This window comes from Dipteris shenzhenensis, chromosome 33 (genome assembly GCF_047967505.1).
Source record: "Dipteris shenzhenensis isolate YYH24624 ecotype China chromosome 33, Dip_SZ_1.0, whole genome shotgun sequence".
Lineage (NCBI taxonomy): Eukaryota > Viridiplantae > Streptophyta > Polypodiopsida > Gleicheniales > Dipteridaceae > Dipteris > Dipteris shenzhenensis.
This window is the reverse complement of record NC_141628.1, coordinates 42,519,712-42,536,656: the sequence shown is the minus strand read 5'-3', so window position 1 is coordinate 42,536,656 and position 16,945 is coordinate 42,519,712. Positions and strand designations below refer to the sequence as shown.

Genomic DNA, 16,945 nt, shown 5'->3' with positions numbered 1-16,945 from the left:
TGAATGCAATCTGTAATTCGTGAGTATGGCAAGAATTACATGAGGAAGGCAGTTGCTGAGGCTAAAATAAATTGTCAAATGTTGATAAGCTTTAGTCATGTACGGAGTTTAACTTCTCCTAAGCACTTACAATGCAATGATAAAAATTGTGAAATGGAAAACTAAGGCTAGGCAAAGGGCTTTCTTTGATAAAGGTTGTTCATCTAAAGAGTTTTTCAAAAGTCTGCACTATAAAAGGCAATTTGAAAACATATGCCGAGTTTTGACACCAGAGGGCTGTTGGACTTGATCATAGGCGCAACTTGCCCTTGACAGATTCCAAGAAAGATCCTCATGAAATTGAGGTAGAGGTCTCTAGAATGTAACTGGATCTCAAAACGTATCTGAAAAGGGTCACATGTGGTGTCAACTGAGACTCACACATGTGCTCTAAGTCTTGAGTATAGACAAGAGGGGAATTCGTTTCTTCACATGGACGGTCACCTTCAAAAAATAGTAGTTCTCTACAGGGCTAGTGGTTGCTCTTGCCATGGGGCTGCCATTTTAGGTATTTTGTCCTTTGTCTGTAGTTCGATGGGAATATGTCTTAGTCTTGCTGTTTATTTTTAATATATATTACAATGAGAAATATTGTTGTTTTAGACCTCGGTCCTGTAGCTCTTGTTGGTAGCCCATATGAGCAGTAGAACAGGGCTTGATATCCGTAGGAATATGAGTATGCATTGTGCTATCTGGGCATGTGGAGAGGGAGGTGGAAAGGCTTCCAACAACAGATTGTCCTGCATATTTTCAGTTTAGGGCAGCCAACGAGGCCGTCAACTGATATGGCTGACAGTAGGGGTTGTGGGACTGGGTGCAGCCAGCCTGGTGAGGATCAAAGGCTGTGGTAAGACTGCACTACATAGGACTAGACTAGGGCTACTAACCGGTCGACAGTGGCAGGACAGACCTGCAAAGGACCAGTACTCTACAGGTGCTTGAGCAGCAGATATGTGTAGAAGGCGGGGAGACTGGCCTGGACAAGAAGCAGACTGGGCAATGCAGTCAGGTACATGCATTGGCCAGAGAAGGGGCCAGGTCAGATCGGCAGAGGGCCAGACCTGGTTGGCCATCAACAGCAGTTCATGTTGGGCAGGGCAGGTCGGTTAGGTGAGCTGATCTGGTTGGCCAGATCAGCAGGGTCTGGAGCCCTATATAAATGCCCATTGTGGGCACTTCCTGCAGAGGACTACTTGCACCACACAGAGAAGCAGATCTACATGGTCTAGGAGAGCTAGACTGAGGTGCACAGGAGAGTACATAGGAAGATCGGCAGCAGATTTACCTGGAGCAGCCACTGAAGTCTGACAGGGTGGTACGGTAATGTACGAGAATTCTACCACAGTAGGAGCAGCAAGCATAGTCTGAGCTTGGTGCACTACCTCAGCGATTGTTTGCTGTAGGTGATGGCACCGATTTGACAAGGTTTTGTACTTGGATCTGTCTTCGATGAGTGTATCCTCCTCCCCTGTGAAGAAGTCCATAATCATTTAATATCATTGTGCCAATCCTTGACAAATTGTTTAAGGGATTGTAGGATTTCGTCTCTAAACATTTACAATGCACAAGAGGCATAAATATGAAGAGTAGCATTGCTGTAATGATTCAATTACAGATATTTGAGGCTTGCAAACTTATCTATTTCTTATTTGTGAGAAGAGGTTGTTCTCTTTTCACAAAAGTTGTCGACTAATATTTATTCTAGAGGAGCCATCAAATGCTGTGTGATTTATCTATCGAATGCACTTATAACATTGCAAGGTAAAGGGGCATTTTGGCTGATAGTCAGAGTACCCACAATGTCATCACTCCATATTTGCTTAAGCAGTGAGGTTACATCCTATTGCATTGGAGCATGGACTTTAGTGTAAGAATTTCGTCAGTAATATATTTTAGCTGAACACTCACATACAACTGTCAAAGATATGATTTGAAAAGTAGGGTTAGAAGCACAATCCTTAGATATGATTTTGGGGCCGTCCCTTCGTCACTCGAATGCTTTTTGACTAGAAAAGCATACTCTCACACCTGAAATGGATTGGTCGGGTTTCTCTAGATGGTAACTCTTTGCGTACCGAAAGTATTCAATGGTCAAAGTCTTTCCCTGCTCCTCTGGCTTTGCAAGAGCCTAGACGCTCTTATTTTATATGGTCCAAGGGTTTTCGTCTTGTGGCACATGTATTGGATGACATAAGTTCAATGATGCCCTTTCCAGTGGCGGCTTGTCGTTTTGCTATGGGGATGCCTTATTGCCTCTATTGGCGTTTGCTTGCTCAAATGCTTCAGTCGATGCCTCCCCTTAGCTTCAGGGTCGTTTATACGATTGGATGCCTGTTTCGAACTTCATTGCTCGGTGTCCTCTTCCTTATGAGTTCTCTTGTGGTTGCTAGTATATACATGGTTCTCTTGCCTCTCCCTTGGATTACAGCCCCGGCAAACCATGTGTGGTCTATGAGGCACAATGCAAGGTGGTGGAGGGTTAGATTGCGTCAACTTTGGAATTGCAAACTCCCTCTTCGCCAGCAGGTTTTTCTTTGGAGGATATTTGTGGGTGTTTTTCTCTCTGACATACTCGTGGCTCGAAGGCATATTGGGCTGGCTACGTGTCATCGTTGTTCTTAGCTACTCGGGACTTGGTGGCTCATATATTTTGGCATTGTTAGGATTTGCGAGATTTTCTTATATTTTTGGAAAGGATCTTACAAGCTCGCTTTTCAGAGGCTGTCTTTTGCAGGCTATTTTGGCTGTTTGGATTACACCTTGACCGGAACGGATATGAACCTTTCTTTTCCTAGGTTCGCTATTAGGCCCTATGGACTCTTTGGAAGGACTAAAACCATTGGTTTTTTGGTGATCCTTATCTAAACAAGTTCTCTTTTTTTCAAGCGTCCCTTGCGTAGTCCTTTTATGACTGTCTGCATGCGGGCTAGTTGGATTACTCTTAGTACCTAGCATATATGCTGCTCTCCTTCTTGAGACAACTTTTGTTAATGTAATTATCTAGATTTCACAAAAAAAAAAGTGTGTGTGTGTGTGTGCATGTATGTATGTATGCGCGCGCGTGCACACACACACAGTGTGTGCGCATGCGTGCACATAGCACAAGTAATCACTCCATTTGCTGCTTATAGTATGGGATAAGGAATGATGATCCAGGTCCTAGAATCTTTAGCTCGAAGTGCAACCCCCTCTCCAATAGAGGACGCAATAGAATTGAGAATCTCAAGATGGACAAAGGTCGGAGTAATGGTTGCAAAGGAAGAATTGGCACCCTTATTGGCTGTCCATAGAGGGCACTTCCTCCAATAGTGATCTTTTTGGCCACAATGATTGCACGAATGCTCCGCCTTCAGCGTTCCTTCTCTGCATGTGTCCTTGTGTTAGAGGTCCGCCCTCCTTGATTTTTCTCCTGTCGTGGAGCTGCCAAAGCTTTTGAGCCACCGTCATGGGAGGAACTTTGAAATCTCTCCTAATTGAGCACCATTGGTACCAGTTCTTCCGAAGTCAATGTGTTCATCCTGCCACTTGGAATCAATGACGAATAAAAAGCAAAGTACTGAGAAGAGAAGTGAGAGAGCAATGTAATGGCCATATCCTCATAGGATATCTCCTTCCTTGCCTGAAGCTTTTGGAGCTTGTTCATATGCTCCCACGTCGATGAAGACTTTGTAGTATCCAACACCCTTATTTGAACATCAAGATTTACCCTCTTCATGGGAGAGGTCCTGTTATACAAGGATGCGAGGTGCTCCCAAATGCTTTTGGCTACCTTCATATGCTTTACTTGATTTATAATTTGAGGAGTACAGTTCAAAAAATTGAAAGAATGTACCCTTGCATTGACTTTGTCCCGGGTATGAAGAAAGAAGAGAGGAGAGGGCTTTTGGCAAGGAAGAAAGCTTGCAGCAAACACTACCTCCAAGCTCCTGCAGTCTGGACCTCACAAACTCCACCTTTCAGATCTGATAACACCCTTCATAGAAATCACCCTTTTATTGTACTCCCAAACAGTGCGTACCTCCTCGTGCTCCTCTTCGCACAGCTCCAAACAGCCGCCCAAAGAGCTTCACAGCTTGCTGGCACCAGGCCCTCTCCACAGCACATGGTATCAGACCCTTAGCTGATGCAGCCCCAAAATAGCACCTTGCAGACCTTGGGGTGAGAGGAAAAGTGCCCCACAACGCCCCAAAACAGCACCTTGCAGACCTTGGGGCGGGAGGAAAAATGCCCATGCCCCACACCCACCAAAGCTGTCTGTGGCTGATGCACCTCCAGGATGACCAGCAAACCAACCCCCTGTACCTCTCCTGGGTGGGCAGACCCACAAACAAGGTCCTCACTCTCCCTCACATGTGGCGTGCAGACCCACAACCAAGGCCCTCACTCTATGATACAGGAGATGTCACCTTTAACAGAACACACACATACACACACGCTCGTGCGCGCACACACACATAATTGAGATAGGGAACTTTTTATTTGTGATTTCGTTGATAAATGTATGTTGAGAATGTTTGGAAGTATGTAATATTGTGAACAACCCACTAAGATTGATGATGGTGAGAGCATATGTTATGGTCTATGCCCACTGATGGGTGCTGATGACATCAGTGGGGATGTCACAGTAGCTAGTCCCTGCTATTTGTTGAGTTTAGGGCTTTCAACCTTATGAGTGACTATCATGAGATTGGAACTGCACATTGTGTTGTGTTTTTAGAGTATTTGGGCATGTTCCTGGATTCATCTAGATATCGGATTGATGGTTCTTGTAGCCTTAAGGATTGTTGCCTTCCCATTTCGTAGGAGGCTAGCAAAATTCAAGGGTTTGCAATGGCTTTAGACTCACATTAATTGATGATGATGCCTTCCCCCCCATTATTTTTCATTTAAGGAACTAGATGTAGAATTCTTTGGCTTGATCTCAAGGTAATGCAGGGATGCCTTGTAAGCAGTGGCTTTGTATCATCATTCCCACCACTTACAGAATTGTAGTTATCTTAGTAATTTCCTGTCTTTCTTATTTTTTGATTAATATCAAGCTGTACATGCTCAGGGTCTTGCTCCTTCTGTCTTATCGTCAGGTGGAGTTATGATTGGTCAGAACTGAGCAAAATCAGACTGCTTGAAGCGAAGAGAACAGACTAACTTGAAAGATCTGCCACACCAATAGAAGCTTAAATTTCCGTATGTGGAATATATATTATCTTAGACATCAATAATAATTGGTGCTACCTTGTTTTATTGTAGACAATAAGGAAGGTGGAAGGATGAAGCAATAGGGAGAGAGGGAGGGAGGGAGGCATGGAGGTGGTGTAATAGAGAGATTGAGGGAGGTTAAAGATTATGGTGGAAGAGGGAGTGTAGCTTGGAAGGAGGGAAGCTAGGAGGAATATGTGTACTATGGGTTGGTGAGAGGAGCTGTTGCATGGTGAAGTGAGTTACAGGATGAGTCAAGAAGTAAGGACTAGGTTGGGAGCACCAAGGATAGATCGATTTATAATGGAGATTCAATAGTGGAGAAAGATGAGGTTTGATGTGAGGAAGCAAGGAAGGGATGTGGATAGGCAAAAGGGGTATGGCGGGTCAAATGCCTGCTTGGAGAGCAATCGAGGGGCAAAGAGCTAAAGAAGAGGAGAGCATTATCCCTTGTAACTACATATGGTCACCTGAAATTTATAAATCCTGTTCGGGCATCTTTCTTGTGTGGTCCTCCTTTCACAGTCACTTGTGTTAGTGTCTCTGATGATTTTGTAGTTTGCATAAAAGTTCCTATGGTTTTTATCTTTTTAGTGGTCTCTCAGAAAAAACAAACCCTTTTGTTTCATAGACTTGCTTTCAAAGAAAAATGCGAACTTGTAATTAAGTGTTGATTTATGAGTTCCATCCCTTTATTAGATATTTTTTGTTGAAGTAAAGGTACGCACGGGAAGAGCCCTCGACGGATGCGCAATATTTTGGAAGAGGGAAAGGTAAAATCAATTTACCTTCAATACTGTATAAATATCATGCTATAGAGAATCTGTCTTTAGAAACATAAAATTCACCAAAACACGGAAGAGAGCCCCCCATTCCACTAAGTAGCTGAACTGCAGCATATGTCATCCATCGTCTGCAAGTTTATGGCATCATTCAAGGAGTCTAATTTTCTATCCTAGTCTCCAAAGTGGTCTTTTTTGTTTCCGAGTTTTGATATATCTAATTTAGGCCGTCCTGCTGTCTCAAAGGGAGAAGTGCTGAAACATCCTATCTGCTTTATTCTGTTGTGAATTCTGAAATGGCTTGTGATTGCTTATGAAATTGTTTTTTCCAATAGAAAGTGGATGCTTGGTGATGTTTATGATTTGCGTTAGTAGCCATTCTATGGATGGCTTATGTAAAGACCGTGTTACAGATCTGGAAAACGTGCAAGAATTTCTTCTGAGCCTTTATGACGAATGCTCGCTTATGCATATTGAAAATTGCGATATCAGGCAGCGTCTTCTTGGAATTTGAACTTTGCAGATCAACGTGGTCTATTAAACCTAAAAATCAGCAAATCATCCACCCAGAACCCCTGCCTTTTGTCTAAGTGGGTGGGGTTTAGTGCACTTGATACGATTGAGCGAAGCCAAAATACACAAAATTTGATTATACAAAAGAATCACTTATACTCTGTGTCACATTGAATGAGATTTTGAGGCAAATTACTTAGATGCCCAAATAATCTAGAAAAGAAGCTTCACAAATACAAGTAGCCATGCTCGCGTCGATTGGATGCCAGTAGCTTCTAATGCACCTTCCTGAGATTGGAATTGTGATAGACCAATCGATGCTTGTGAAGTGCTCATGTCACGGGGGCGTGAAATTCTAAGTACTTTAATGTACTACAAGACTATGACAACTTTGGTCCAAGCGTGGGCTTAATAATGTGTAATTAAACGTGGCATGGCGCCCAGCATATAAGTGTAATTAATCCTTAGGCCCAAAGGCATTCCAAGGAATTAAAGAGTGGTTGTTGCGAAATGATGACGTGGCATTTTTAATGGGCTCCCTAGAGGGCCATGTACCTTCAGTGGCCCCCCTAGAGTTCCAAGTGGCTCTGATGCCTTCTACATGCTCCTTTGCCATTCTTGGACCTTCCTGGGCCTTCTAAACTTCACATGTGTGGTTTTCTCTCTCATCTTCTCCCTTTGTTGAGATTTTGGACTGGTTCTTCAGCCTCCATCAACTGAATTCCGTTTTTCTTCATAACTCCTCACCCATTTGGATTCCTCGACTTCCGATTGGCCCGATGGCTTCCCCTCTGTCTCCCCTTCGCAGTGATATGCTTTTCCCTCCGTGCATTTCGTAGAACGGGCAGAGCTGAGCATTTCTTTTGCTGGTCGAATTTGCAAAAGTGGCTTTTTCTGGACCTTTTTGCTTCTATAGCCTCTTGGGCCTCTCCTCTTGCAAAGCTACAGCTTTCTGTTGAATTCGAGTGGTCCCACGCGCTGGTTGACTGGTTTTCTCAATGCATTCCTCTCTTAAGCACGCTTCTTTTGAGCCCAAGAACTCCCGCTTCTTTGCAATAGAAGTGCTTCTTTCGCATTTTTCAATGGAATTCTTACTGGTCGGCGGTTGTAAATGCTCTTTCTTCGTGCCTTTGCACTTCTCTTTGGCCGAGAATGCAATTGGGCATTGGCTACTATGTCCTCTTGGCGATTGAGGACTTGGTTTGAGTTTTTAGGGCTTGGTGAGTTGTGATTTTGCTGCTGCAATTTCTTTTTGCCATAAGCTATTGGTTGGCCTCGTGTGCCGCCTCTTTCTTTGTTCACAGGTGCCCAAGCAATGCTACATGAGTCATTCTTTGGTTGGGTACTATGCTGATTTTATTTTGGAGCTTTGAAAAGCTTTGTGAATGCCATTTGGAAACCACTCAAAGAGAGTGCAGTTGGGGTGCAGTGTGATTGCATCTGGATAGCCAATGGAATTGCACTCGAAAAAGAGAATGCCTTGGATCAAGCCTATGGGTTAAGTGCACTTATGTGATGGTTCGGTCCCAGGAGGTGGTGGGCGGGTGTAGCAGGTGGTGTAGGGGAAGGCGTGAAGAGCAGCCTCGTGTAGTGAGCGAGTGACTAGGGCAGCACGGTTCTCTAATAAGGGTATAAAGTCAATGTATGCGAGAAGTATGTATAGACGGCCAGAGTAAGTAGGTGAGTGACCGCGATGGTGGAGTAAGAACTCAACGGGGTAGACAGTGATGTGCGGCGGGGATAGAAATGCTAAAGAAAAGATAGGTATGATTAGCCCCAGGAGGGAGAGGAGCTACAGTAAAGTCAGTGATGCGAGATGTGAAGGCAGGGGATCCCATGATGTAGTCCACAACACTGAAGCCTTCCCCATGTGGAAAGCAAGTGAAACCACCTGATGCGGGCCATCTGTCCAGACCATTATAGATAATGAGATCATGCATCTTGCCGAGGTCTAATAGGGCCTGCCCATAGGATGTGAGCAGTCCTCGTTTGTCAGCCGAAACTTGTAGCATACCTACGTCCTCAAGGTCAATGTCTGGCAGTAGAGTGGAATCATCCCTGAAGTCGAGGAGTGATGCCTGACGAGCGCTTGTTCTCGCGTTGAAGTCCCCAACTAGGAGGACTTTCCCGCGGCTAGAGAAGTCAACAATGGACTGATAAAATGGGGATGTCTCATCCTCCCCTCGAATTTCTATAGCAAAGCGGGAGGTCTCGGGGGGGAAGTAGCAACTGCAGCTATCCATGTGTCGAAACCGGATCCAGAGAAACCTGGAGTGTGGATCTCTTTGCTCCATTGAGATGGCCCCCAAAAGTGTGGATCTGTAAAGGACTGCGACTCCTCCTGGTCCTCGAACCCCTCCTGTATCCCTCGTCTCATCTCTGTAGGCAGACTCCCATGTATACCCGCTGACTACTGGTAGTGGGTGCTTTGGACTCTGATGTGTCTCTGTGTAAAAGACTATGTTATGACCTGTATAGGATTCCGAGAAGTTCCCTGGTTCTGACCATAAGGTACCATTACAGTTCCAGATAGTATAGGATAGGGTCTTGGATGTCTGGGGTCTCATAGACCCCGCCTCCCTATGCGAGAGGAGAGGTGGGTGCCCGATGCGGGCCTGTAAGGAGTCGTCCATCTCGTACTACTGCCCACTTCTCCTCTTTGCGGGCTTGATCCCGCTGCTGCAACAGAAATGCCTCTCCTCAACCTGTAGTGGAGTGAGGTCCTCATCCATGGAGATCGCTGGCTGGTCTCGTAAGGCTGACCTATGACATAAAGCCAAAAGTCATGCGTGGGCGTCATGGAACCATATGATAAGGGGCTGCTCTCGGTTGGGGTCCCTCCCAACCCGCCATGTTCTCTCAATCCTGTGCTCAGTCGTCCCTAGGGTAGTGGTCACGAAGGCGTGCGCATCTGCCATGGGGGTAGCCTCAGTGCAGGGAATCCCACGTACTTAGATGTTGAGAGCCTTGCTGGTTCTCTGCTGCTGCTCTAGGAGTGTAGCCGAAACGGTTACCCTTGCCGGTTCCCGTTTGGCTACATCGACCCATCTAGACGTCTCCTCGATGGCAGATTGCATGCTCGCAATTTGTGCCTCTACAACTGGGGTGCTCCCTTGGACTGTACGTACAGCAGTGAGAGAGTGGTAGGGAGTGAGGGAGTTCATTATAGTCTTATGAGAAGGATTAATGTGTGATGGGAGGACTTGTTGCGGATCATCCGTGCTTGCAGCCTCTCCTCTTGGACTAGTTAAGCTCTGATAGGTTTGGGCCGTAGAAGGGGCTACTATACATCCCAGTGGGGTGACCAAGAGAATTTAAAAGAAGAGACTTCTTGAAAGTGGGATTGGAAACATTGACATTCAAGTTTGGCAGTGCAGTATACCTTTGCTCAGTCAGGCTTGCATGGTTGGTCTCATTGTGAAGATCAGACTTGAGAAGAGAAAATCTAGGTAGGTATAAAATGCGACAGTCTTCACTCATGTCCCATTGAAGGTGAACTGTTCTTGATGCATTGCCGCATGGGATGTGTTGAAGATCATAACCTTGTTTCTCTCAAGGTTGACCTTCAAATCATGTGTCTCACAGAAAATGGTATTAGAGCAAGGACTGGAGAAGACCCGTTGTTGGGCAGGCTTATAGCTTGGAAGGCACACAGACTGAGTGAACCCTTAGAAAGCTACCCTGCAAGGCTCAGCAACGGAGGGAGAGCAGCTTGTAACATTAAATAGCTCTAAGGTTATATAGATGGCAGTCTTGGTACCTAAATCCAAGACCTCGAAGGGCACGTAAAGCAAGCTGTAATCCCTGAAGTAATGCAGACCTGCAAAGCCTATCCTTCTACCCCCAATCAGTCTCTACATTCAAGGAACTTGTTCATACAGAAGTGCAAACAATCAAGAAGGAGGTGATTGTAGAGGTGGACACAAAGGTAAATAAAACTGACATTCATGCGGAGATTAAGGAGCACGAAGCCAGACACAGCAATGTGCTGAAGATCAGGATAAGATGCCTTCCTGAAAGCTGGTTCAATGAGGAGGCTACGTACAATGAGACCCTAGCACAAATTAGCATTGTATGGCTGGAAGAAGATGAATTGGGAAATGATTCCACAACTAGAATTCGTCTCTCTGGAGGGCGTGCCATAATTACACTTAGCACATGAGATATACGTATCAGGCTTCTTTGCCAATCCTACAAGCTGAAGGATGAAGGTATGGATACCTGAATAACTCGCATGAGCTTAGCTGAACCAAAAGGCAATGAAATTAGCCAAGGTCAAGGCTGCTAGGAAGGATGGACAATGGGCGGTATATCGTGAGTGTGTGGCCCACATAGAGTTTAAATCAAAACCAAAAGACCCTCAGTATTAAACGGATGTATGGCCGTTCTTGGTCTTATTTTTAAGACTAGAATGTAAGTACCTTATAATAACGTGGAGTCGCTTTATGCAGTCCTGGGAGCTGCCTTTTGCACTCCCTGCACGGATGAATTAACTGGTTTTTTGCTGTCCCATAGACCTGTAGGTCCCCCATGGGCATTAACTTTCTTTTCTTTCTTCTTTCTTTCTTTCTCATCTCAAGAGTGGAGATCGCTGTTGATGGACACTTCTCAAGACCTGCAGTAGAGGCAGTGATGTGATGTAATTAATTCTGTAAATTTGACAGCAGACACTGAGTTCAGACAACATCAGACGCAGCAGTGTGACATAATTAATTCCATAAAAGTGACAGCAGAAAATCTGAAATTAGATAAGGCTGATGAGTTTAGACAACAAGCAACAACGCAGCTGCATAAATAAGAGACTGATGTGAGACAAGGGACATGAGTCTTCTCATGGGGTAATATAATTAAGCAACATGACTGTAGCAGCAAGCAATGATGCTACAGAGTGAATTGATGCACCTGCACCTGCATAGCAAATAATCAAAGCACGACAAAAAACAGACAGAGAGGGGCTGCAACGATAAGCAGCAAACAATTAAAAGCAATCACAATAGCAGTTTCAAGGAGAACCGGCAGATTGACGATGTTCATCAGTTGGACTCGAAGCAGGAGCACTCACAGATGGTCATCAACGCAAGCCTGCAATTAGCTGCAAACATAGGCAGCGCTTATGACTTGCTGCAAAGGCAGACATGAGATGGGCATTATGAAGGGCTCAGGCGGCAGTGCTATGCTAGCCCCTGCCATGAACTTTATAGAAACTCTGTCCAAAACATTTTGTACCAATAAATGCTCATGTGCATATGCGTGCATGTTTTAGTACGAGTTTATTCATTGGTGTACACCCTTGGTTGCTTTTGACATTTTATTGGGATGTCTTAATAGCTGCTCCATACTACGTGTGAAATGCATGGGCTCTCCTCGTGCGTGATGATTTTGATGTCCAACTGCATGGTTCATTTTGCCCACCTAGATGTATTTGTGTCAGTTCTGACCGCTTAGATAACTGTTCTAGGCCATGCATTGAAATGGGTTGTCTTTCAAAGCTCAGCAGATTATCATGAGTAGCCTTTGAAATATGTCTATGGTGCTAAAGTTTTAGTCTTTTGAAATAAGGGACTCGTCCATAGTTTGTGCCTTCCAATATTGTCGATTGTCTACTATTGGATATGACTAAGTCAAATAGTCTGGACATTATTGCTTTGCATGTGGTGTTGTCATAAATATTGTGGAACGATAGGATAATCTTGTCAGACTGGTTGCCACTCATGAATAGTTTGGTTTGAGTCAAACCAAGTTTGTGTAAGAGAAACAAACGAGTCATGGTATTTGATTTGTTCAGGCACATTCTCTTTTGTCAAACTAAGTTGCCTGGTTCAGGTACCCTTAGTTCTTGCCTAATGGGTATAATCTCTGATCTCAGTCGAGCTGGTCTGTGCAAATGATTCAGATTTAAACTGCTGCAAGAGGAAAGCCTTGAGTTCAGTGGGCTGGGGATGAGAGACAATGTTGCACAATTCTGTGTCCTGGAGGTATATCTCATGCATTACTCTCATGTTGTACGTAGTACCCACTATTGGCACCCACATGTATACTAACTTTTCCTTGCCAGTCAACTGTGTCAGGCACTGTGAACAATGGAAGCACTTCTGAATCAGGGTACTGTTATGCTCCTGTGGAATACTCGATATTCGTTTCTGATTACCATGTGTGACAGTAGATTAGGGTTGAGAGGGTTTACATGATGATGTAGAAATCACACCAGGGCATTAAGGAGAGTTTGTGCTCGGATGATTATCTTTGTATACATATCTAAGCTTTCACATCTTTGTATGAATTGTCCTTTTTGTCTCATGTAGAACTGCAAGGCCAGGTCAAAACCATTGCCTGGTTGTAGCAAATATACATGTCCTTTTCAATCCAAAGCGGGGTGACATAAAGCTTGGTCAGGTGACTGCATTGTAGGTTGAGAATTTGTGATGCTTTCATGAGATTCTTCTTAATTGCATGCTACGATAGAATAAATGTGCTCTGTATATGTTTGCTCTTGTCCAGTTTCTTCTGTAGCTATGCACTCTCTCTCTCTCTCTCCTCACACGCACGCACAGTACATGTGGAGTGTCCGTGACCACGGAAACCCTTTTTACAGTGTCGGGCTTTTCTGGAGCAAGCTCATAAGTTGTCCAGTTTGTGGCATGGGGCTCCTGTTGTCATTGGGGGTTGTTTCAACTGCACTCCTTCGGTAAGACACTTTATCTTGAGAATATGCATTAAGGGCAGGAACAGTGTTTCCACGGCTTTTGGATTCTCTAGGCTCAGTATATCTGTCGTTTTCTGATTGGATATCATATATTTTTTAATTTGATTTTGCATGTTCCATACAGAGTGCAGTTTATGACTTTCTTGCTCAATCAGAGGTACAACTCTATTTAACTTTGCTGGCAAAAGTATTGGGAAACTAGTCCTTGTTCTTAAGCTTTTGCCCCCCTAGGCAGGAGTAGGAAACAGCTGATGGCCAAGCAAATTAGGGTTACCATTAGGTTGATTCTGATCATGAAGTAATAGTTTAATCAGCAGCTTGTGCATTTGTCAAAGCTGTTGGCATCATTATTATTATTGCGCATGTGACAACTCTATGTATCAAGCATATAGTTTCAGTAGGCAGCAGGCTTCATTAATATCAAATTTAAAGCTAAATAGACCTTGGACTAGCTTTCTTTTCAAGTTTTCTTGTGATTGAATTTCCACATGGTGATTACATTGTATTCCGCAGCTGGAAGTATCGGGGCTGGATCGCAGCTACCTTTCAGGGCAAATAGCAGAGGTGGCAAGCTCAGCATCAATCAAGCATATTGATAATAAAACAAGAAAAGCTGGGTCTGAAAACTACGTCCTTTCTTCATTAAAATCCTTGCCTTGGGAAACAGATGATATGGGTTTCACATATTGATGCCTTTTTTGTGTGCTTGTGGGATCTTTTGAGGAGCTTTTATATTATTTTGTAGGGATGCTGTAGCAAACTCAGCAAGGGTGGGCTTGGAGGTATTGCAAAGGAGCAATTCAGAGGCCAACTTGGCTGATAAAGTAAAGCAGTCCCTAAGGGCTCGATTTGCCTTTAAAGATAAAATTAGCACAACAGAGTTTGCAATTGCTGCCACAGAAATACTGACAGCATCTTATAAAGACTCTGTGGATGGGTCAAAATGTGTAAACGATAATGCATCACCTGTCCAGGGTAATGATTCCAGTGGTATGGGTGTAGAAGTGTTGCTTAAAGAACAATGTATGGCTAAAGCTGTGGGGGCAGACTTTGAAAGTGTACATGAACTAAGAAACGAAGAACTCAATGACAGTTTTCTATCGTCCAGAACCATGGAAATTCTAGAAACCTCATTGGGTTCTCAAGTTACACATTCCACAAGGGAACATATTCAGGAAGATGAAGTAACTCAAGGTATTAGCAGTGGCGTACTGGGTAAAGAGAATACTTGCTCATCCTGTTACTTTTCTGCAAGTTTGCTGTAAAGTGAAGTAATTCCACTTGATTGCCTGTTTTGATAGCAACCTTCAAAAAGCAGCAGCAGAGATCTGCCTTTACCTTGGTTACAGTAATACAAATATTGGGGTTTCATCTGATCACTGATGTGCTTGGATCACAGGGGTACCGATGGAAGCAGATCTGGCTTCAGCTTCTAGTTCTACACTTGGAATGCCTGAGAAAATCTCCAAGGAGGTGGAAGAGAATGACAATCTTACTGTAGATAAGCATGGATGGGATTTAGATGAATTGAAGACAGCAACTGGAAATCCAGAGAGCACCATTGTGCGGCATAACTTGAAACTGCGTAGTGTTTATGCTGAAATTCAGGTATGCTTTGGGTTTATCACATCATAACAATTGAATTGCCTTTCTAGAAATACGGTGTGTTGAACATCTGAATTTGTGTGTTGCAGGGTTCCGTTGGCTGTCGGGATGCCAAGGGAGAGCCTGTTATAACAACATATCATAGAGACTTTAGAGGCACTGTCGATTATATATGGTACGGAAGAAATTGTGAATCTGATTGTTATGTTATGGAATATGTTGAATATATTAAAAAGTAATCATATTTTTTATTCCTAACTTGACAATCAGCCATCTTGCAAAAATGTCTTTATAGCATGGTTGTTGAAACCATTTCCAAACGTCTTTCAAACATCTCTCTCTCTCTCTCTCTCACTTCCTCTCTTTGCAAAACATTAGGGCCCAAGACAACATGTGGGGCTGGACCCCCCCGAAGGATATTATTACTTGAGAAATTCTGAGTACAAGGCGATCAGCGTAGAGCTGTGTTACAAGAATTCAAAATGTGAATAGTTTTTACAAAGAGCTCAAACCCCATTCATTTGGCAACATGCCAAGTGTCGAATTTCTAATCTACTTTCCTAATTACATGCCACTAGAGTCACCTCTAGAGTCTTTGAAGCACTTGGTCACACTTGATCTTAGAAGCGCTCGCCTAGCTCCATATTGCTTGATTCTTCAATCCTTCGTAGTACATGCAATCATTAACTAAAGTACACAACCGTGGCACCCATTAATGGTCAGCGCTTTGCATGCCAAAAAAAAAAAACGTAGACTAATCCTAGTCACTGTGGGTGCTCCCACCAAGCAAACACGTGAACAAAACATAGAACACAATTCTTGGTTGATCGAGGTCAACTCTCTTGGTCGTAATTAAGAGGCTTGACCATTAGTCAGAGCGCCTTAATTATGGCCACGTCTCTCCAACCGAACTTGGTGCACCGTGGTTAACGAGGTTAACCCTCGTGGCATGAGCCAAGTCTTGTTGACTGAAGTCAACACTCTCTGACTGAAGTCAGCGTGTTGGTTCCTTGGTTAACCATGGTTAACCATCTTAGCCAAAGACAGATCTTCCTAATCGAGGTTAGGTTACTTAACCTTACTTAACCAAGGTTAAGTATCTTTGACCGAACTCAAGACTTTGACAAAATGAAAGTAACTCTTTGAACATAATTAAATAAAAGAAGAACTGAGTAATTATGATAAATAAATGGTCAACTTATGCTTTGACTTTGGAATATTTACAGCTTGAGACATCCCCTCGGCTTCTATTTAGTTGACCTCAACTGAAAAGCTTTCTTGTAAACATCGAAAAGCTGTGGATGATGAAACAGCATGTCTTCATCCATCCACTTGGCATCCAATGCCGAGTAATTCTTGAACTTTACAATGTGTCTGTAAGATTCCTTGCCCTAATCAGCTGTAAATATTTCATCTTTGGTCCTTAGGATAGGTGACAGAATTACCTTACCATAGATGACCTCAAAAGGGGCTTTCCCTATGGAGCTATGAATTGTATTATTGTAAGCAAACTTCACCAACGGTAGGTACTTTTCCCAGTCTAAACCTTGGTCACCCTTGTAGTATTTCAGCATATCCAACACTGTAGAATTTGCTACCTCACTGTTTAAGGATGGAAGGAAGAAGAAAAATTCAGATTCGTCCCCATATTATCAGATAAAGCTCTCCAGAATAGATTGGTCATTCTGGGATCTCGATCACTGACAATGGACTTAGGCATACCATGGTGCTTAAAGATCTATGCCATGAAAAGCTTTGCCATATGATTTGCCTTTATGGTTTTGCGAACCAAGATGAAATGAGCTTGCTTGCCGAATCCATCAATGATAGTCCAAATTGTGAAAGATTGCGTAGAGAGAGAGAGCAAGAGAGTGTGAGCTTGAGAGCTGAGTTGCAATAGAAGAGTGTAAAGAGTACAACTGAAAGAGTGAGAGATAAGGTTTTGTCCTGTGACAAAACCTTAGTAGTCACTAACCATAGTTAGTGAACTAACGGCGGTTAGAGGAACAAACCTCTTAAAGAGGGAAAAGTGCCCCTAACTAGCTTATTAAATTACATTGGTCACTGCTGAATTATATCTATAATTCTAACACCCCCCTGCAGTGCC

The 16,945-nt window shown here is 43.6% G+C and overlaps 1 protein-coding gene across 2 annotated transcripts in view; it reads left to right on the top strand.

The window, feature by feature from the left end:
• The window catches only part of LOC147880131 (carbon catabolite repressor protein 4 homolog 6-like), a 98,170-nt gene that overhangs the window by 49,532 nt on the left and 31,693 nt on the right, over positions 1-16,945 (top strand). Inside the window, exons 5-14 of one of the 2 annotated variants that reach the window (XM_087372143.1) lie at positions 5,956-6,008; positions 12,424-12,505; positions 12,586-12,632; positions 12,833-12,923; positions 13,123-13,215; positions 13,358-13,390; positions 13,747-13,850; positions 13,979-14,448; positions 14,633-14,841; positions 14,928-15,013. In XM_087372143.1, the coding sequence (XP_087228269.1) occupies positions 5,956-6,008; positions 12,424-12,505; positions 12,586-12,632; positions 12,833-12,923; positions 13,123-13,215; positions 13,358-13,390; positions 13,747-13,850; positions 13,979-14,448; positions 14,633-14,841; positions 14,928-15,013 (1,268 nt within the window). The remainder of the gene's footprint in view (positions 1-5,955; positions 6,009-12,423; positions 12,506-12,585; positions 12,633-12,832; positions 12,924-13,122; positions 13,216-13,357; positions 13,391-13,746; positions 13,851-13,978; positions 14,449-14,632; positions 14,842-14,927; positions 15,014-16,945) is intronic. The other variant, XM_087372144.1, reaches the window with a different exon arrangement.